This window comes from Geotrypetes seraphini, chromosome 1, assembly GCF_902459505.1.
Source record: "Geotrypetes seraphini chromosome 1, aGeoSer1.1, whole genome shotgun sequence".
Lineage (NCBI taxonomy): Eukaryota > Metazoa > Chordata > Amphibia > Gymnophiona > Dermophiidae > Geotrypetes > Geotrypetes seraphini.
The window spans coordinates 519,199,423-519,215,250 of record NC_047084.1 but is presented as its reverse complement, the minus strand read 5'-3'; the positions used below and the strand labels follow the sequence as shown (position 1 = coordinate 519,215,250).

Below are 15,828 nucleotides of genomic sequence, written 5' to 3'. Positions count from 1 at the left end.
TGCTGCAGGCTATGTTCCCTCTAAGCTGAGCATGTGATCAATTGCTCATACATTCTAGGAGTGTCACTTACAGATTTTACATGGTCACTCACAAAAATATTTCCAAATCTGGAAAATTATTGGTTATAAGAACTTGTCGCGCACAGGAAAAAAAATTGCATGAACCCAGCTAATCCTTAGAGGGATCATTGGCTACAGGTAAGTAACTTTGCTTTATGCATGCTTTTTAGCAATCTGGGCATGAGCCTAGTTTACCCCAACTCTTGTATAAATGGTTGTGCTTGAAATATATATATATATGTTTTTTGCTATGCTAATGTTCTAAAGAAAATTAAGTGCTAGTTTTCTTTATAGAATAAGCTCATAATAAGTGTGTCTTTATCTTACTGCCCTTCAAGTGCTTACTTTAATTGAAATAGGAAAGCATTGGTTGAAGTATTTATTTAATTTATTTAGTAAAATATTTCTATACCACTCCATCTAACATTCTGAGCAGTGTAAAAATCTAAAAACATAAACCAATCAGTGACACCATTCATCCCATCACTGGTTTAAGGCTATTATTAGCATTAACTCAATGTTGTATCTACAAATGTAGGTTTGCAATGGCATTGCATTTGTCATAATCTTAAACATTAAAAAAGTACTTTAAATTGAACTCTAAATTTTACAGGTAGCCAGTGCAGTTTAATCAAACTTATATGTCAATGAGATTGGGGGGGGAGGGGGCGGGGATTATATTAATGTGCACCTTACTTACTGAAGAAACCCCATGTATGTTTTCTTTCTCCTTGATTAAAGAATATAAAGTTGTCTTGTTATCGAGGGGCGTTTTTAATGTTCTAAATAGTGGAACTGAATCTTGCATTTCTATTTCTTTATAGGTTTTCAACCTCTTCCAGCATAAAAGTCTTGGCGTACAAATGAATCTTCTTGTTACCAAGCTGGTTCTACTTCATGAGACGCCAGTAAGAAATTATTATATTATGTCTTGCCCCCATTACTGTCTGATTATAAAAAAAAATCATCCAAACACTTTGAAGTCATTTTATATCTAGATGCGAAGACCTATGAATTTTGTACCTAATTTTTTAAAGCAAAGGACTTGTGTATTTACCCTTAGAAAACTGTTATGGGTATAGAGCAGTAGTCTCTAACATGTGATCCCTGAAGTACTCCATTGTGGCCCTCAAACAGTTGATTGAAATGTTCTTTAAATACTTTAAATGAGTTAATTTCAATCTTGCCCACTTAATATACCGTATTTTTCACTCTATAAGACGCACTTTTTTTCCCCAAAAAATTGGTTGGAAATAAGGATGCATCTTATAGAGCGAATACCCGCCCCCCCCCCCGACCTTAATTCCTTTAGCGGTCCAGCGTTTTCCTCTGGCTGACTCCCTCTATGTAGACACCACTGTCTACAAGCTTATCCTCAGCGCCGCTCCACACCGGCATGGAGGAAGAATTGCTGAAGCACATCTCTTCAGCTCCCTGATTTCAGCACTGGCGGGGGAAGGCAGCATTAAAAAGTTTTCAGCTCCAGCGGCGCTGTAAAAAATGAAGGACCTCTGGTGGTGAACTGCCATTGCCCTGCTTGAAACGCGAGGACTGCCGCCGACATCGGGACTGGGAAAGAGCGAAGCAGCAACATGTCTCTTCAGGCAGAGCCCTTCCTCTGGCTGACTCCCTCCAGCTGAATCCTGCGGCGCAGGACAAGGCAGGAAGCAAAACGCTCGCACCTGCCCTCTGCACCACTTTGACTCTGATGCTGTGTCAGAGTCAGACGCTGCATCAGAGTCAAAGTGGTACAGAAGGCAGGTGCGAGCGTTTTGCTTCCTGCTTTGTCCTGCGCCACAGGAGTCAGCTGGAGGAAAGGGCAGGAGGGAGTAAGATGGAGGAATGGCCCTACCACTCGGGAGTCAGCTGAAGGAAAGGGCAGGAGGCTGAAAGCTCCTGCCCTACAGCCCTGGACCGCAGGAGGAATTGAGGTAAAGTGGGGGGGCCTGCCTGCCTGTCTCGATGTGGGGGCCCTGCAGGGGGGCCCTGTGGGGGGAAGGGCTCTGCCTGCCACTAGGCCTGCCTGCCTCCAGGCTACTAGGCCTACCTGCTACTAAGCCTGCCAGCCCTGTCCCTGCCTGACCTGTGCCCTGCCCCTGCCCTGTCCCGGCCTACCACTAGACCAGCAGAGGGGGGACAGGGTACAGAGTTTGGCAGGGGGGGGGACAGGGTGCAGAGCCTGGCAAGAAGTGTGGGGTTGGGTGCAGAGTCTGGCAGGGAGAATTTGGTTCAGAATGTTTTTTTTCTTGTTTTCCTTCTTTAAATCTAGGGTGCATCTTATGGTCAGGTGCGTCTTATGGAGTGAAAAATACAGTAGTAACTGCAAACAATCTCTTAAGTGTGTTGCTCAGGTATTGCATTTATGTAATTTGATAATGTTGACAATCCAAAGTAAAGTGAGTTTTTAAAATATATCCTTGAAGTGTTGAACAAGTAGGTGAAGGCGGTTTACAAAATTAGTAGTATGTTAAGCTTGAAATCTTTTGGTGGCCTTCAGAGCTTTCTTGTATTCACACTGTGGTCCTTTATATGAAAAAGGTTGGAGACCACTGGCAAAGAGCATCTGTTGGTTTTTGCACTTGCTTTTTTCAGGTAAATTCTGTCTGAAGAATGATACATGTAAATTTGAAATACAATGTACTCACATTATTTCTGTTGCCACCTGGAACAGGTCCCTGAAATGTGACTTAAAATTAGATGAATTGCAAAATAGCATGCATACCTTCTGCCTTATTTAGAAGGAGCACTGTTTGAATACTACATTCTAATTGGACTAGTGTTTAAGCCCGTTACATTAACGGGTGCTAGAATATATGTCTGTCTTTCTTTCAGTGTCTCTCCCTGCCCCTGTCTCTTTCTTCCTTTCTTTCTGTCTCTCTCCCTCCCGCTGTCTATCTTTCTTTCTGTCTCTCTCCCTCCCGCTGTCTATCTTTCTTTCTTTCTATCTCTCTCCCTCCCACTTTCTATCTTTCTTTCTTTCTGTCTGTCTGTCTCTCTCTGGCCCCCTGTCTTTCTGTGTGTCTGTCTTTCGTTCTTGTGTGCTGCTTGCCTATCTTACTGTCTCTCTCCATGGCCCCTTTCTGTCTCCTCCCCTTCCTTGTGCAGCAGCAGCATTCAACCCCCCTTCCCTGTGCAAAAGCAGCATTTCCACCCCCCTCCTTCCCTGTGCAGCAGGGTAGCAGCATTTCTCTTCATCGTTTCTGGCCAGCTCCCTTGCCGAAGTTATTTTTGAGTTCAAAGCTGTCGCTGCGGCGGCTCCTTTCACGATCCACGCCTGCGTCGGAAGCCTTCTCTTTGACGTGACGTCAGAGAGGCTTCCGATGCAGGTGCAGCTTGTGAGAGGAGCTGCTGTGGCAGCGGCGGCTTTTAACTCAAAAATAACTTTGGCAAGGGACTGAAGAATAACTTCAGTAAGGGAGCCGGCCAGACTTCGGGCTGCAGAATAGTACTTGGGGGGCCTGTGTTAGATGGAGTGAGGGTGGGAGGGGGGGAATCGCCGCCATGGTCGCAGCCTCCGCATGCGCAGTAGAAGGAGCCAGCGTCGCCGAGGGAGGGCGATAGGGAAATCACCGGTGGCTCCTTCTACTGTGCATGTGTGGCATGGAAGCACAGATCATGAACGCAGGGATCATGAAGCTTGAAGTGCGCATGCGCGCTAAAGGTTTTATTATAGCGGATGAATACTTTTTTTTCATTTAAGTGCTTCTGAAAATTGGCCTTCCCAATTTTACTATTCTTTTATGTTGTATATTTGGATATAAATTCAGAATCACATTCCCTTCTGTATGATTGTGGGGCATATATATCGTGATGGTTTCATAAGCAGAAATTTAAATTTCTTTTTATGTTCAATGTAATTTAAACATTTGTCACAACTCAACTATTTCTTATCTATAGAGTCCAAAGCCTGAGTAGTCTGTTCTGTAAAATCACTTAGATTGGAAATAGAACCCTTGAGCATTAACTCGATCCTCTTAGTGAGCTTCCAAACATCCGTTAAGGTAATATCCTGTTCAGGCAGGAGATGAGGGCATGGATGCTATCATTAGATTTGAGCTCTGCTTTTGATTTAGTTGATAACAAATTTTTACTGGATTTTTTACAAGAAATTGGCTTAAAAGAAACTGTTTTGAATTGGTTACCATCTTTTCGGGTAGTTTTTGGCAGATTAACATCTAAGGAAAAATCATTGGAATGTGGGGTACTGCAAAGCTCAGCTGTATTGCTAATTTTGTTTAACATGTTTTAAAGACCCCTTGTAAGATTAATTCAGGAAATGGGAATTAGCATGTATATTTATGCTGATGACATTTTGTTAGTTTATAGACTATCTCCACAAACAGTAGACCTGGGTTCTTTGCAGGACTGTCTGAAAAATATAGAAGAATGGTTGAGAGAACATAAATTAGTACTAAATATGGATAAAAAAAACAGTAACATGTTGCATCACTGATGTCAATTGAAGTTGTCTCTAGATCAGGGGTAGGGAACTCTGGTCCTCGAGACCGAATTCCAGTCGGGTTTTTAGGATTTCCCCAGTGAATATGCAGGAGATCTATTTGCATGCACTGCTTTCAATGCATATTCATTGGGGAAATCCTGAAAACCCGACTGGCATACGGCTCTCGATGACTTCCCCAATGAATATGCATTGAAAGCAGTGCATGCAAATAGATCTGCATATTCATTGGGGAAATCCTGAAAACCCGACTGAAATACGGCATGCAAATAGATCTCCTGCATATTCATTGGGGGAAATCCTGAAAACCCGACTGGAATACGGCTCTCGAGGACTTCCCCAATGAATATGCATTGAAAGCAGTGCATGCAAATAGATCTCCTGCATATTCATTGGGGAAATCCTGAAAACCTGACTGGAATACAGCTCTCGAGGACCGGAGTTCCCTACCCCTGCTCTAGATCAATACCGTATTAAGATGTTAAGTAGTTTTAGATACCTGGGAATTATGACTGATTGTCATCTGAATTTTGAGGGACAGGTTTCTTCTGTGGAGGCTAAGGGTTTGGTGCTCTGTGGCAGCTTAGAGCTATTCGAAACCTATTAGATGAGAGCTCTTAACATACCTTAATTCATGCTTTTGTCCTATTCAAATTGGATTATGGCAGGGATCTCAAAGTCCCTCCTTGAGGGCCGCAATCCAGTCGGGTTTTCAGGATTTCCCCAATGAATATGCATTGAAAGCAGTGCATGCTAATAGATCTCATGCATATTCATAGGGGAAATCCTGAAAACCCGACTGGATTGCGGCCCTCAAGGAGGGACTTTGAGACCCCTGGATTATGGTAACCTAGTATATGCAGGAGTAATGACAGAGCAACTGAAACGTTTACAAACATTGCAAAATGCTGTAATTCAGTTGTTAGGCATTTTACACATTAGAAACCATGGGACTCCTCTATATTTTAATAAAAAAATGCTATTACACTCTCTGGAAATTACGTTCATTAAAGTCATACTTTGATTTCTCATCTTTCAGACTCTTTGTCCAATCTCTTATATTGAGCACATTAGACTACTGTAACATCATTTATTTAAGATCATATAAAAAAAACTATCAGGAAACTAAGAATCATTCAAAATACTGCTGTCCGCTTGATATTTGGGTTGAAAAAAAATCAGATCATGTTACTCCATAATATAGAAAACTTCACTGGTTGCTGGTCAAGGCTAGAATTATATTTAAATTTGCATGTTTGTGCTATAAAACGTTGGTTGGACTTGTCCCTGTTTACCTTTTGTGTTCCCTGCTCATTCCCATTCTATGCGGAGAATCTTTTTATTCTCATTTCCAACATTAAAAGGATGCACTTCAAAAACGTTTCTGGATAAAACTTTATCTTATCAGGCTGCTGCCTGGAATAAAACTATAAGTGGTTTATTTTTGAATTCAATGTCTTATCAAATGTTTAGAAGATCTGTGAAGTCTTACTTATATGATGAATTTAAGTAATTCTTAGTTATATGTTGAATATATTCCTGTATGTATTTCATCTGCATCTGGCAGATTCTCTTGATGTAAACTGCTCTGAATTGTTAAGGCAGGGGTGCCCACATTTTTTGGGCTTGCAAGCTACTTTTAAAATGACCAAGTCAAAATGATCTACCAACAATAAAATAAAAAAAAAATACAAAGCATACTGTACGCAGAGAAAATGTTAATTATCATTTATATTCCGGGGTTTTTTCAAAGAGGTTAAGGCAGATGACTTTATGCAATGTAACAACTATACAAAAATAGACATATATACCTTGTTCCTTTTTACTAAACCACGATAGCGGTTTTTAGTGCAAGGAGCTGCACTGAATGCCCTGCGCTGTTCTTGATGCTCATAGGTTCCCTGCGCTAAAAACCACTATTGTGGTTTAGTAAAAGGAGGCCATAGTGCAAAATATAGACAGCAGATATAAATTCTCAAAACGGACACATTTTGATCACTAAACTGAAAATAAAATCATTTTTCCTACCTTTGTTGTCTGGTGATTTCATGAGTCTCTGGTTGCACTTTCTTCTTCTGACTGTGCATCCAATATTTCTTCCCTTCTTTCAGCCTCCTGTATGCTTCCTCTCCTCCATACCTCATTCTCTCCCCCAACTTTTTCTTCCTCTCTCCCTGCCCTTTCTTTCTTTCTCCCTGCTCCCCTTCTTTCTGTCTGTCTTTCTGTATCCTTGCCCCCCTTTCTTTTTTTTCTGTCTTTCTCTCTCCATGCCCCCTTTCTTTCTGTCTCCCTGTCCCCCCTTTCTTTCTGTTTCCCTTCTTTCTTGGTCTCTCTTCCCCCCCCTTTTCTGTCTCCCTGCCTGCCCACTTTCTTTCTTTGTCTTTCTTTCTCCCTTCCTTCCCCCAAGCTACCGCCGCTGCCATTGGTGAACAGGCCCCCAAACCACCGCCGCAAACTTCTGAGCTCTCCCTGCTTCCCGAAGTGGTAAACAGGACGCAGAAGTGCCAGGCCTTCTACCCCGACGTCAATTCTGACGTCGGAGAGGAAGTTCCGGGCCAGCCAGGCAGCGATTGCCTGACCTGGAACTTCCTCTCTGATATCGGAATTGATGGGGGGGAGGGGAGAAGGCTGGGGGGCCCGGCGCTTCTGCGTCCTGTTTACCGCATTGGGAAGCAGGTAGAATGCCAAGGCAACATGAGTCTATCACGGAGCCTAAGATGGACTCTGCTATCAACTCACGTTGCCTTCGATCTACTAGTTGATCGCGATCGACCTTTTGGTCACCCCTTGTTAAGGTATTGCGGGTTATAAATAAAATTTATTATTAAAATCTGCAACATCAGGGAAAATATGGATAGCATGAGGAGAGAGCTAGCTAAGCTTGAAGAAAGGTCTTGAATTTGGCAGCTAATATTTAAAGCTAAAAAATGCAGTATCTTGCATTTGGGCTGCAAAACCCAAGGAAGAATACAGTATAAGGGGTATTAAGTAGCGTTGACCTGCTTTTCTACCAGTGCGTGGCCTGATTGACGTCGTCTGTTGCTGGAGCATCCCATTGCTGCTGCGGAGGATCCTGACGGGAGAACCGACAGGGCTGAGAAATTCTTTGCCTTATCCGCTTCAATAGAGGCACTCGAGGCCATTGCCGTGCTTGGCTGACGGATGCGAAGGATGGGATAGCGTTGCCTCGTATCTCTGAGACAGACAGGGAGCGTTTGAATGCACTGATAACGCCGGAGGAAGTGTATTGGGCAATAGGGAATAGTCCTTTGTTGAAGGCGCCGGGCAAGGATGGCATGCACATTGAATTTTATAAGCTCTTAGGTGAGGAGATCATTCAGCCACTTGCTCAGATGTTTACTGTCATGGTTGGCGCAGAGGCTTTTCTGGAGGGTAAGAACACGGCACGCATCTTGCTGTTGCCTAAACCGCATAAAGACCCTGAACACGCATGTTCCTATCGACCTATTTTCTTATTGAATACGGAGGTTAAATTGTTAGCAAAAATCATGGCAATTCGGATGGCTGCTGTGCTTCCCTCCCTTATACACGAAGCTCAGGTGGGATTTGTGAAAGGACGAACTATAGCTAAAAATGTAAGAAAATTGTTGCTGTCTTTGGAACAGTGGGCGGCGAGCAATTTCTCATCTGTGCTGGTTAGTTTTGATGCCGAAAAGGTATTTGACAGGGTGAGGTGGGATTTTCTTTATGATACTTTAGCGGCCTATGGTTTTGATGGGTTTTTTTGTATCAGCGGTGTGAACATTGTATGCTTTTCCACAGGCTAGAATAGTGTTGAAAGATTTCGAAACGGACAGGTTCCTGATTTCTAGGGGGACGAGACAGGGTTGCCCCTTATCGCCGTTGTTGTTTGTGCTTACATTGGACCCCCTAATTCGGGATATTTATGCGATGTCATCTATAAAGGGAATTGACATCGGAGCTACCTCTTTTAAGTTATCTGCCTTTGCGGATGATATTTTAATACGTCTTACAGATCCTTTGCCTTCTTTGACAGCCTTACTGGATTTGATAAAAGAATATGGTGAATATGCAGAGTTTCGCTTAAATGTGGATAAAGCGGAGGTGTTGGCATCCTCTGCGGCGGTTCAGGCCCTAAGGGGGAATGGATTTCCGTTGACATCGGTGCCTGGGCAGTTTGGTATTTGAGGACTTTGATGACTATGCAGGTTCCCCGTTTGTATCGTCTTAATGTGGATAAGCTTCAGCAACAGACGGAGCTCTTGCTGGAGACATGGAGGACATTGCCTCTTTCTCTGATGGGGCGCATTTGTTTGGTTAAGATTTTCATCTTTCCCAAATGGCTGTATGTTTTGCAGACTTTGCCGTTGTGCTTGCTAAAGAAAGATTTACACATTCTTTATAAAGGGGTTACTCATTTTTGTTGGGCGGCTAAGAAACCTAAATTGAAGGTGTCTCAGTTGTTGGAGAATTGGCATAGGGGAGGATTAGGATTACCGGATGTGCGGATTTATAATTATGTGTGTCTGCTTTGTCATTTGGGAGATTGGGTGAATATGACTAGCAATTATACCCTTCTTCTGATGGAACGTGAGTTTTTTGCTCCCTATGATATGTTTGCATTACTGCATAGTTCTCGGAAGGTGCTGCCCCCTTCTATCAGATCTGGTGTATTATTTAGCGCATTGCAAGCGGCTTGGTGTTGGCTTGTGCATGCCTTGGGAAGAGATCCAATGGTCACTGATCTCTTGCCCTTGCAGGGAAACACGGCCTTTCCTCCGGGAAAGGAATCAAGAGAATATCTGACCTGGAGAGCGAAAGGAGTTACAAGTTTAGAACATATTTTGGGGGATGATGGGGAGCTGTTGACATATGCAGATTTACTAGCTAAGGTGGGGGAGACCTGGGGAGCGCAGTTTGCATGTCATCAAGTAAAACACTATGTGAGATCCCTCGACAGAGCACAATTGAGTTTGCACTTGGGGGACAGGCTACGGGAGTTGTTTGCTCGAAAGGAGGGGACGTGGGGGCCAGGCTGCGGGAGTTGTTTGCTCGAGAGGAGGGGACGTCTCTTATGGTCTCTAGCATTTATGCTAGTTTGCAAGATTTACAACTTGCCAGGGACTACCAGAGCATCAAGGGTAAATGGGAAAAGGAATTACAGATTAATCTGGGACATTGGGATTTAGCCCGTACTTTGAGGGCGATGCCTGGGGTGACCCCATGTGCTTGGTTATGGGAAACGTATTATAGGGTGACCTTACATGTTTATTACACTCATACACAGATGATTTATAGTGGAGGTCTTCCTACACCACTATGTCATAAATATGGGATGGGGGGGTCATACTTTGGGACATGCCTTTTGGTTTTGCCCCATTATTCAGCGCTTCTGGAGGCGTATAATCTCTTATATGTCAGGGTGTATTGGGAGAGTCTTACACAGTACCCCGGACCACTTTGTCTTGGATTTGCCAAAGGCTTTTGGCCATTTACCTAGTGGGCATCGAGCTTTGTGTAGGAAGATGAGTTTACTGGCCAGGAAATGTATTCTTCAGTGCTGGACAGTTCCGGACCCTCCGGCATATTGGCATTGGCAGAACTAATTGCATCAGTTGGTCATTTGGGAGGCACGAGATGCCGGAGGGTCTAGGAAACAGAAGATGTTGTTTTTGAATATATGGGAGCCTTATCTGCAAGTCTTACATCCTAAGGGCCGCAGTGCGGTTTTAAGATGGGTGTCCTAATTTGTTAGTTGGGTTGGGAGAGTAATGGTGAGTTCTGGTGGGGCTGGATGGAGAGGGTGGAGAGGGGGTTTGAGGAGGGGAAATTGGGTGTATTGAAGGTTCTGGCAATTAGTTAAAGATAGGATAAGTGGCTTAGGTGAGGGGAAGGGTTGGTGTGACATTTTTGGTGTTCATAAGAGTACAGGGCTTTGGAGTGCCTTTCCACCCTCATTAATCTCACTTGCCCTATGTAGAGAAGGAAGGGGAGGGAGTTTGGTTGATGTTACTCTTTTATTGTATATGCTTGTTTTATTATTGTATACTAGTGTTTAAGCCCGTTACATTAACGGGTGCTAGAATATATGTCTGTTTATCTTTCTTTCTTACTTTCTGTGTCTCTCCCTGCCCCTGTCTCTCTCTACTTTCTTTCTGTCTTTCTTCCTCCCGCTGTCTGTCCTTCTTTCTTTCTGGTTCTCTCTCTGGCACCCTGTCTGTCTGTCTTTCTTTCTTTCTATCTCTCTCCCTGCCTGCTGTCTTTCTGTGTGTCTGTCTTTCGTTCTAATGCGCTGTCTGCCTGCCTATCTTTCTGTCTCTCCATGGCCCCCTTCTGTCTCCCCTCCCCCAAAGCAAACCAAGATTGCTCCCAAGCCTCCTTTCCCTCTCCGTCCCCTCCACTTCGCTGTGCAGCAGCAATAGCATTTCCTCTCACCCTTCCCTGTGCAGCAGCAGCATTTCTGCCCTTCCCTGTGCAGCAGCAGCAGCATTTCCCCCCTCACAAACACACAGTTCCCTGTGCAGCAGCAGCATTTCCCAGCCTTCCCTGTGCAGAAGCAGCATTCCCCCCCCCACACACACACAGTTCCCTGTGCAGCAGCAGCATTTCCCGGCCTTCCCTGTGCAGAAGCAGCATTTCCCCACACACACACAGTTCCTTGTGCAGCAGCAGCATTTCCCACCCTTCCCTGTGCAGAAGCAGTATTTCCCCCCACATACACACACTTCCCTGTGCAGCAGCAGCATTTCCCACCCTTCCCTGTGCAGCAGCAGCATTTCCCGGCCTTCCCTGTGCAGAAAAGCAGCATTTCCCCCCCCACACACACACACTTCCCTGTGCAGCAGCAGCAGCATTTCCCCACCACACACACACACTTCCCTGTGCAGCAGCAGCATTTCCCGCCACCCCCTTCCCAGCCGCCGCATTTAAATTCAGAGAAAAGCACTGCACCACGCTACTGCTGGCTTTGGCGTCTTCTATGCACTGCGGCCAACCCTAGCGGAAACAGGAAGTAGTCAGAGAGGGCGGGCCGCAGTGGACAGAAGATGGCGAGGCCAGTATTAGCGCAGTGCAGCGCTTTTCTCTGAATTTAAATGCGGGTGAGCCGGCGAGAAGGAGGAGGCTTTGGCGGTGGTGGTTTTGGCGGTGAGTGAGGGCGGGAGGGGGGAGTTGCCGGCTATGCTGTGTTTCTCCGCTTTCCGATTTGTCTAGCCGCCGTATATGCACTCCTGCTGGCCACGGACCTACTGATCACAGAAGCATGCAGGTAAGTGCGCATGCGCGGCTAGGGTTTTATTATATAGGATGATGCATTATTATTTGTACTGTGCACCTTTGGGGTGCGCTGGTGTTGTATTTGCTGTGTTTGCATCAATAAAAATTGTTTGAACTAAACTTCTGTGCATGAAAGAAGAATGGGACCTGAAGGTGATTGGATCTGAAGATCTTAAGCTGACCTTTAGTGTTTGCAGCACTAAATCGATCTATTTATTATTGGCTGGTGCTTGGAGAGTTCCAGAGTATGACTTTAGTTTAGCTGAATAGTACTGAATATTGAAATCTTTAAGCATTGTTTGCCATATATTGGCCTGCATATTTATAAATATGATCTGAACACCAAACAGAAACAGAGAGATAAAACACTTCTTATGTAGCACTTGGATACTTGATGCTGTATAATGAGTAATTTAATTTATAATGTCAAATTTCAATTTCGGAATCTTCATTTTCAGAAAGGCATGTACATTGGGCATCATGGTGAAAAAATGCTAGAGAGCTTTTGTAAATGGCAACATGAGGAATTTGGCAGGAAGAATGATATACATTTAGAGTCCTCAACAAGTTGGGGTGAAGATACGCCATCAGTAGATGCAGCTATTCTAATAACAAGGTAAGTCTTTAAAATATAGCTATCTGCAAGCTTGTACCTCACTGAAATTTCCTCTACTGAATGCAGTATACATAGCTGGTTATGATGCTGTATTGTGAAGGTAAACAACATGGAATAACTGTTTCCCTGGACAAACCAGTGATTGAGTTAACTAACCAGTCTTAAGGCAAAGAATAGTGGAGTTTCTTTGCAGAGAAAACCAGAGAATGGTGCAGTAAATTGCACTATGATTTAGTGCAGCAGGCCACTCAAGATTTTCCTTTGCTGATCTTACTTCCGATGCAGAAGGACTTCTAATGCACAAAAATCACAAAAATATCTAAAAAGACAGTGCTGTAGGTATGCAAAACAAATGCACAATGGTTGAATAACAACTTCTCCTGATATGTTTAAAAAAACAACCAACCAACTCCCCCCCCCCTCCCGTACTACAATTCTGTGCCATTTTTTAGTCATCTTTATATCAGTTCAGGGCTGGCTTGAAGATACAGCATAAGAGCAAAAAGTTAATCTGAGATGAAGTTTGGCACTTTGCTTCAGATGATCCAAAATCTCTGATGACCCAGTGGGCCTTTATAACTTCTCAACTCCTTGATTTTCTGCCTACTCCTATGTTCCCAATACTTCCCTTTACTGGTAACCTTCAACCCACAAATATCTCTGGCGATCTCTGGACTCCCCATCAGGCACATGATTTTCTTGGTGGCCCATGGCCTCTTGTATCTCTCTTTCCCTCCTCTCAGAAACAAATAGGGTGGAAGCTCGATATGCCCCCCTCCCTCAGAATCTTCCACTGTGCATCTCCAGTATTGGGAGACAAGAGCAATGCCTACTTGCACTTGTGTCCATGTCACCATCTTGAAAAAAACAGCAGCCCTTTACCCCACATAATACATTAGAAGCATTCAATACCTCTATGGTTTTGAGAGATGGAAACTGCCCATTCATAAACTCATAGTTAGGCAACTGTTCCTTGGGATTTTTTTTTGCTGCAGGCATGTACTGATAGTCAGTTTAGTGGTAGACAACACTCTATGGGAGCCCCAAAGAGGTCAAGGTATCAGCTTGGACCACTATCTTTCCACTTCTTATGTCTTTCCAACCAATCAGCTCTTTCTTCAGGTACTCCTCCATTTAGCTAAAGTCAGCAGTTTGAAATACAGGACTTTGTATTTTGTGTGGCTGCACTCTGCTTTAGTAAAAGCACACCCAGTTAATGCAAAGAAAAAGGGGGATAACATTTTTCCAAATGGGAGAGAGAACATATATACATGTATAAAAATATATATGAAGCTCCTCTACATATACTTTCTCACAGTGAACAAATGTAAACTGATTCAAAGTGGTATTCAGTGAGAAACTAATATGCTCAGAGATCTGGAGGACCACGACAGGGGAGTACTCCCTAAATGTAGCCTCACCATCCAATCCTAGCATATTTCTCTTGCTTTTGATGGTAAGAAATCACAGTTCTTCACACTAATTCACACCATTTCGTAATCACTTATCTGCTTGAAGGTTCCTTCAACACTTGCTAGATCTAGGGGCTCATTTTCAAAATAGAAAAATGGCCAAAAGACATCATAAAGTGGCACTTGGATGTTTGGGTTGCCAAAACATCCAAATTGCCATTTTTGAAACCTACTTTCTGGATGGTTTTCTATGCTGTTTCTTAGCATTGCATCTAAATTTCATGTTGGATGGGTGGGATTATAGTGGGCTTGTGACTTAGATGTTTTGTAGCGGTAATCAAACAGTTTACAAAACATCCAAGGCACCAGCTAGACCAGGGGTGGGCAATCACCATCAACATCTTCTCTCACATCAAGCGGCATTATGGGGAAAAGATCTAGAACAATTGCTCACGCCCACTACTTATGAGGAATTTAGGAAACACCTAAAAACATATCTGTTCCTGAAGTATTTAGGCAACTAACCTGTACAATTCTACTCCACAATAACTGATCTCTAGCGCTGTTAATAACTAGCTTCTAACCTTGTTAATTTTACTTAATTTGTAACATCTTTTAACCATTGTAAACCGCATAGACCTTCACGGTATATAAACGGTTATTATTATTATAACCCAGTTGAGTTTTCAAGATTTCCAGAATGAATATGCACGAGATTAATTTGCATGGACTGCTTCCATTGTATGCATATCAATCTCGTCCATATTCATTGTGGAAATCTTGAAAACCCGACTGGGTTGTGGCTCTCAAGGACCGTGATTGCCCACCACTGATTTAGACGGTTGGGGCTACACATGTTTTATAAATGAATAAGTGCCAGAAAGGTGCCTAAACTGATCAGATGACCACTGGAAGCATGAAGGCAGAGCCTCCCCGCATTCCTCCAGGGGTCACTGACCCCCTCCAAGTCTCCCCCCCCAAAAAAAAAAGATGTGAATGAAACAGTACAACCCATGGCTTGCACAACCCATGGCTTGCACAAATGATACTCGAGGCCCCCACTTACCTCGGCTTCAGAAAATCACTCAAAACCTACCTATTCGGCAAACAAGACCCCTAACAACCCCCCCCCCCCCGCTTACATTACTACACGCCCCCCACCCACCCCCGCTCTTCTCCTCCCCTTAATTGCTCCCCTCTCCCCTATCTCCCCTCCGCCAGTCATCCTCTGTTAAGTTCGATTAACACTGCTTATATCCGATAAACTATTTATATCGGATAAATTGTCTTTACATGATAAAATGCTGTAAACCCCGCTTTAACATTTGTTTCTATCTGATAAATTGTGTACTGCTGATAAATTGTTTAAAATTGTTCAAACTGTTTGTAAATCTGCGTGTCAACGCAGATACTACTGTAACTGATGTAAACCGCCTAGAACTCTCCGGGTATGGCGGTATATAAGAATAAAATTATTATTATTATTATTATTATTACCTCTCTTTATGCCAGCTGGCTGCTGAACTAGAGAAAGAGATGTTCAGCTGGCAGGGCTTTGTTTATAAGTTTTTATCAACACAACTAATATACTATTTTATCCTAAAGCAAAAAAAAAAAAAAAAAGAAAATAAATATAATTTTTTTTTCTACCTTCATTGTCTGGTTTCTGCTTTCCTCATCTTCTCATTAAATTTCTTCCATCCACTGTTTTCTCTCAGCGTCTTCCATTTGCTCTGTTACTGTGCCTCTCCCTTCACCCCCCCCCCATTGGTCTGACACCCATCTTCTTCCCTCCGCTCCCCCCATAGTTTGGTATCTCTGTCTTCTTCCCTTCCAGTGTCTTCTCCCCACTCTCTGTTCCCCATTTCCCTTCAGCGTCTTCTCCCCACTCTGTCATCCCCATTTCCCTTCAGCGTCTTCTCCCCATTCTGTCGTCCCCCTTTTCCAGTGTCTTCCCCATTTCCCAGCGTCTTCTCCCCAATCTCTCTCCCCCATTTCCCAGCATCTTCTCCCCACTCTCTCTC

The 15,828-nt window shown here is 43.7% G+C and overlaps 1 protein-coding gene across 2 annotated transcripts in view; it reads left to right on the top strand.

Moving 5' to 3' along the window:
• Window positions 1-15,828, top strand: part of ADAMTS19 (ADAM metallopeptidase with thrombospondin type 1 motif 19) — a 192,852-nt gene that overhangs the window by 37,654 nt on the left and 139,370 nt on the right. For both annotated transcript variants that reach the window (XM_033928967.1, XM_033928966.1), the window contains exons 5-6: window positions 885-968; window positions 12,235-12,392. In XM_033928967.1, coding sequence (XP_033784858.1) covers window positions 885-968; window positions 12,235-12,392 — 242 coding nt within the window. The remainder of the gene's footprint in view (window positions 1-884; window positions 969-12,234; window positions 12,393-15,828) is intronic.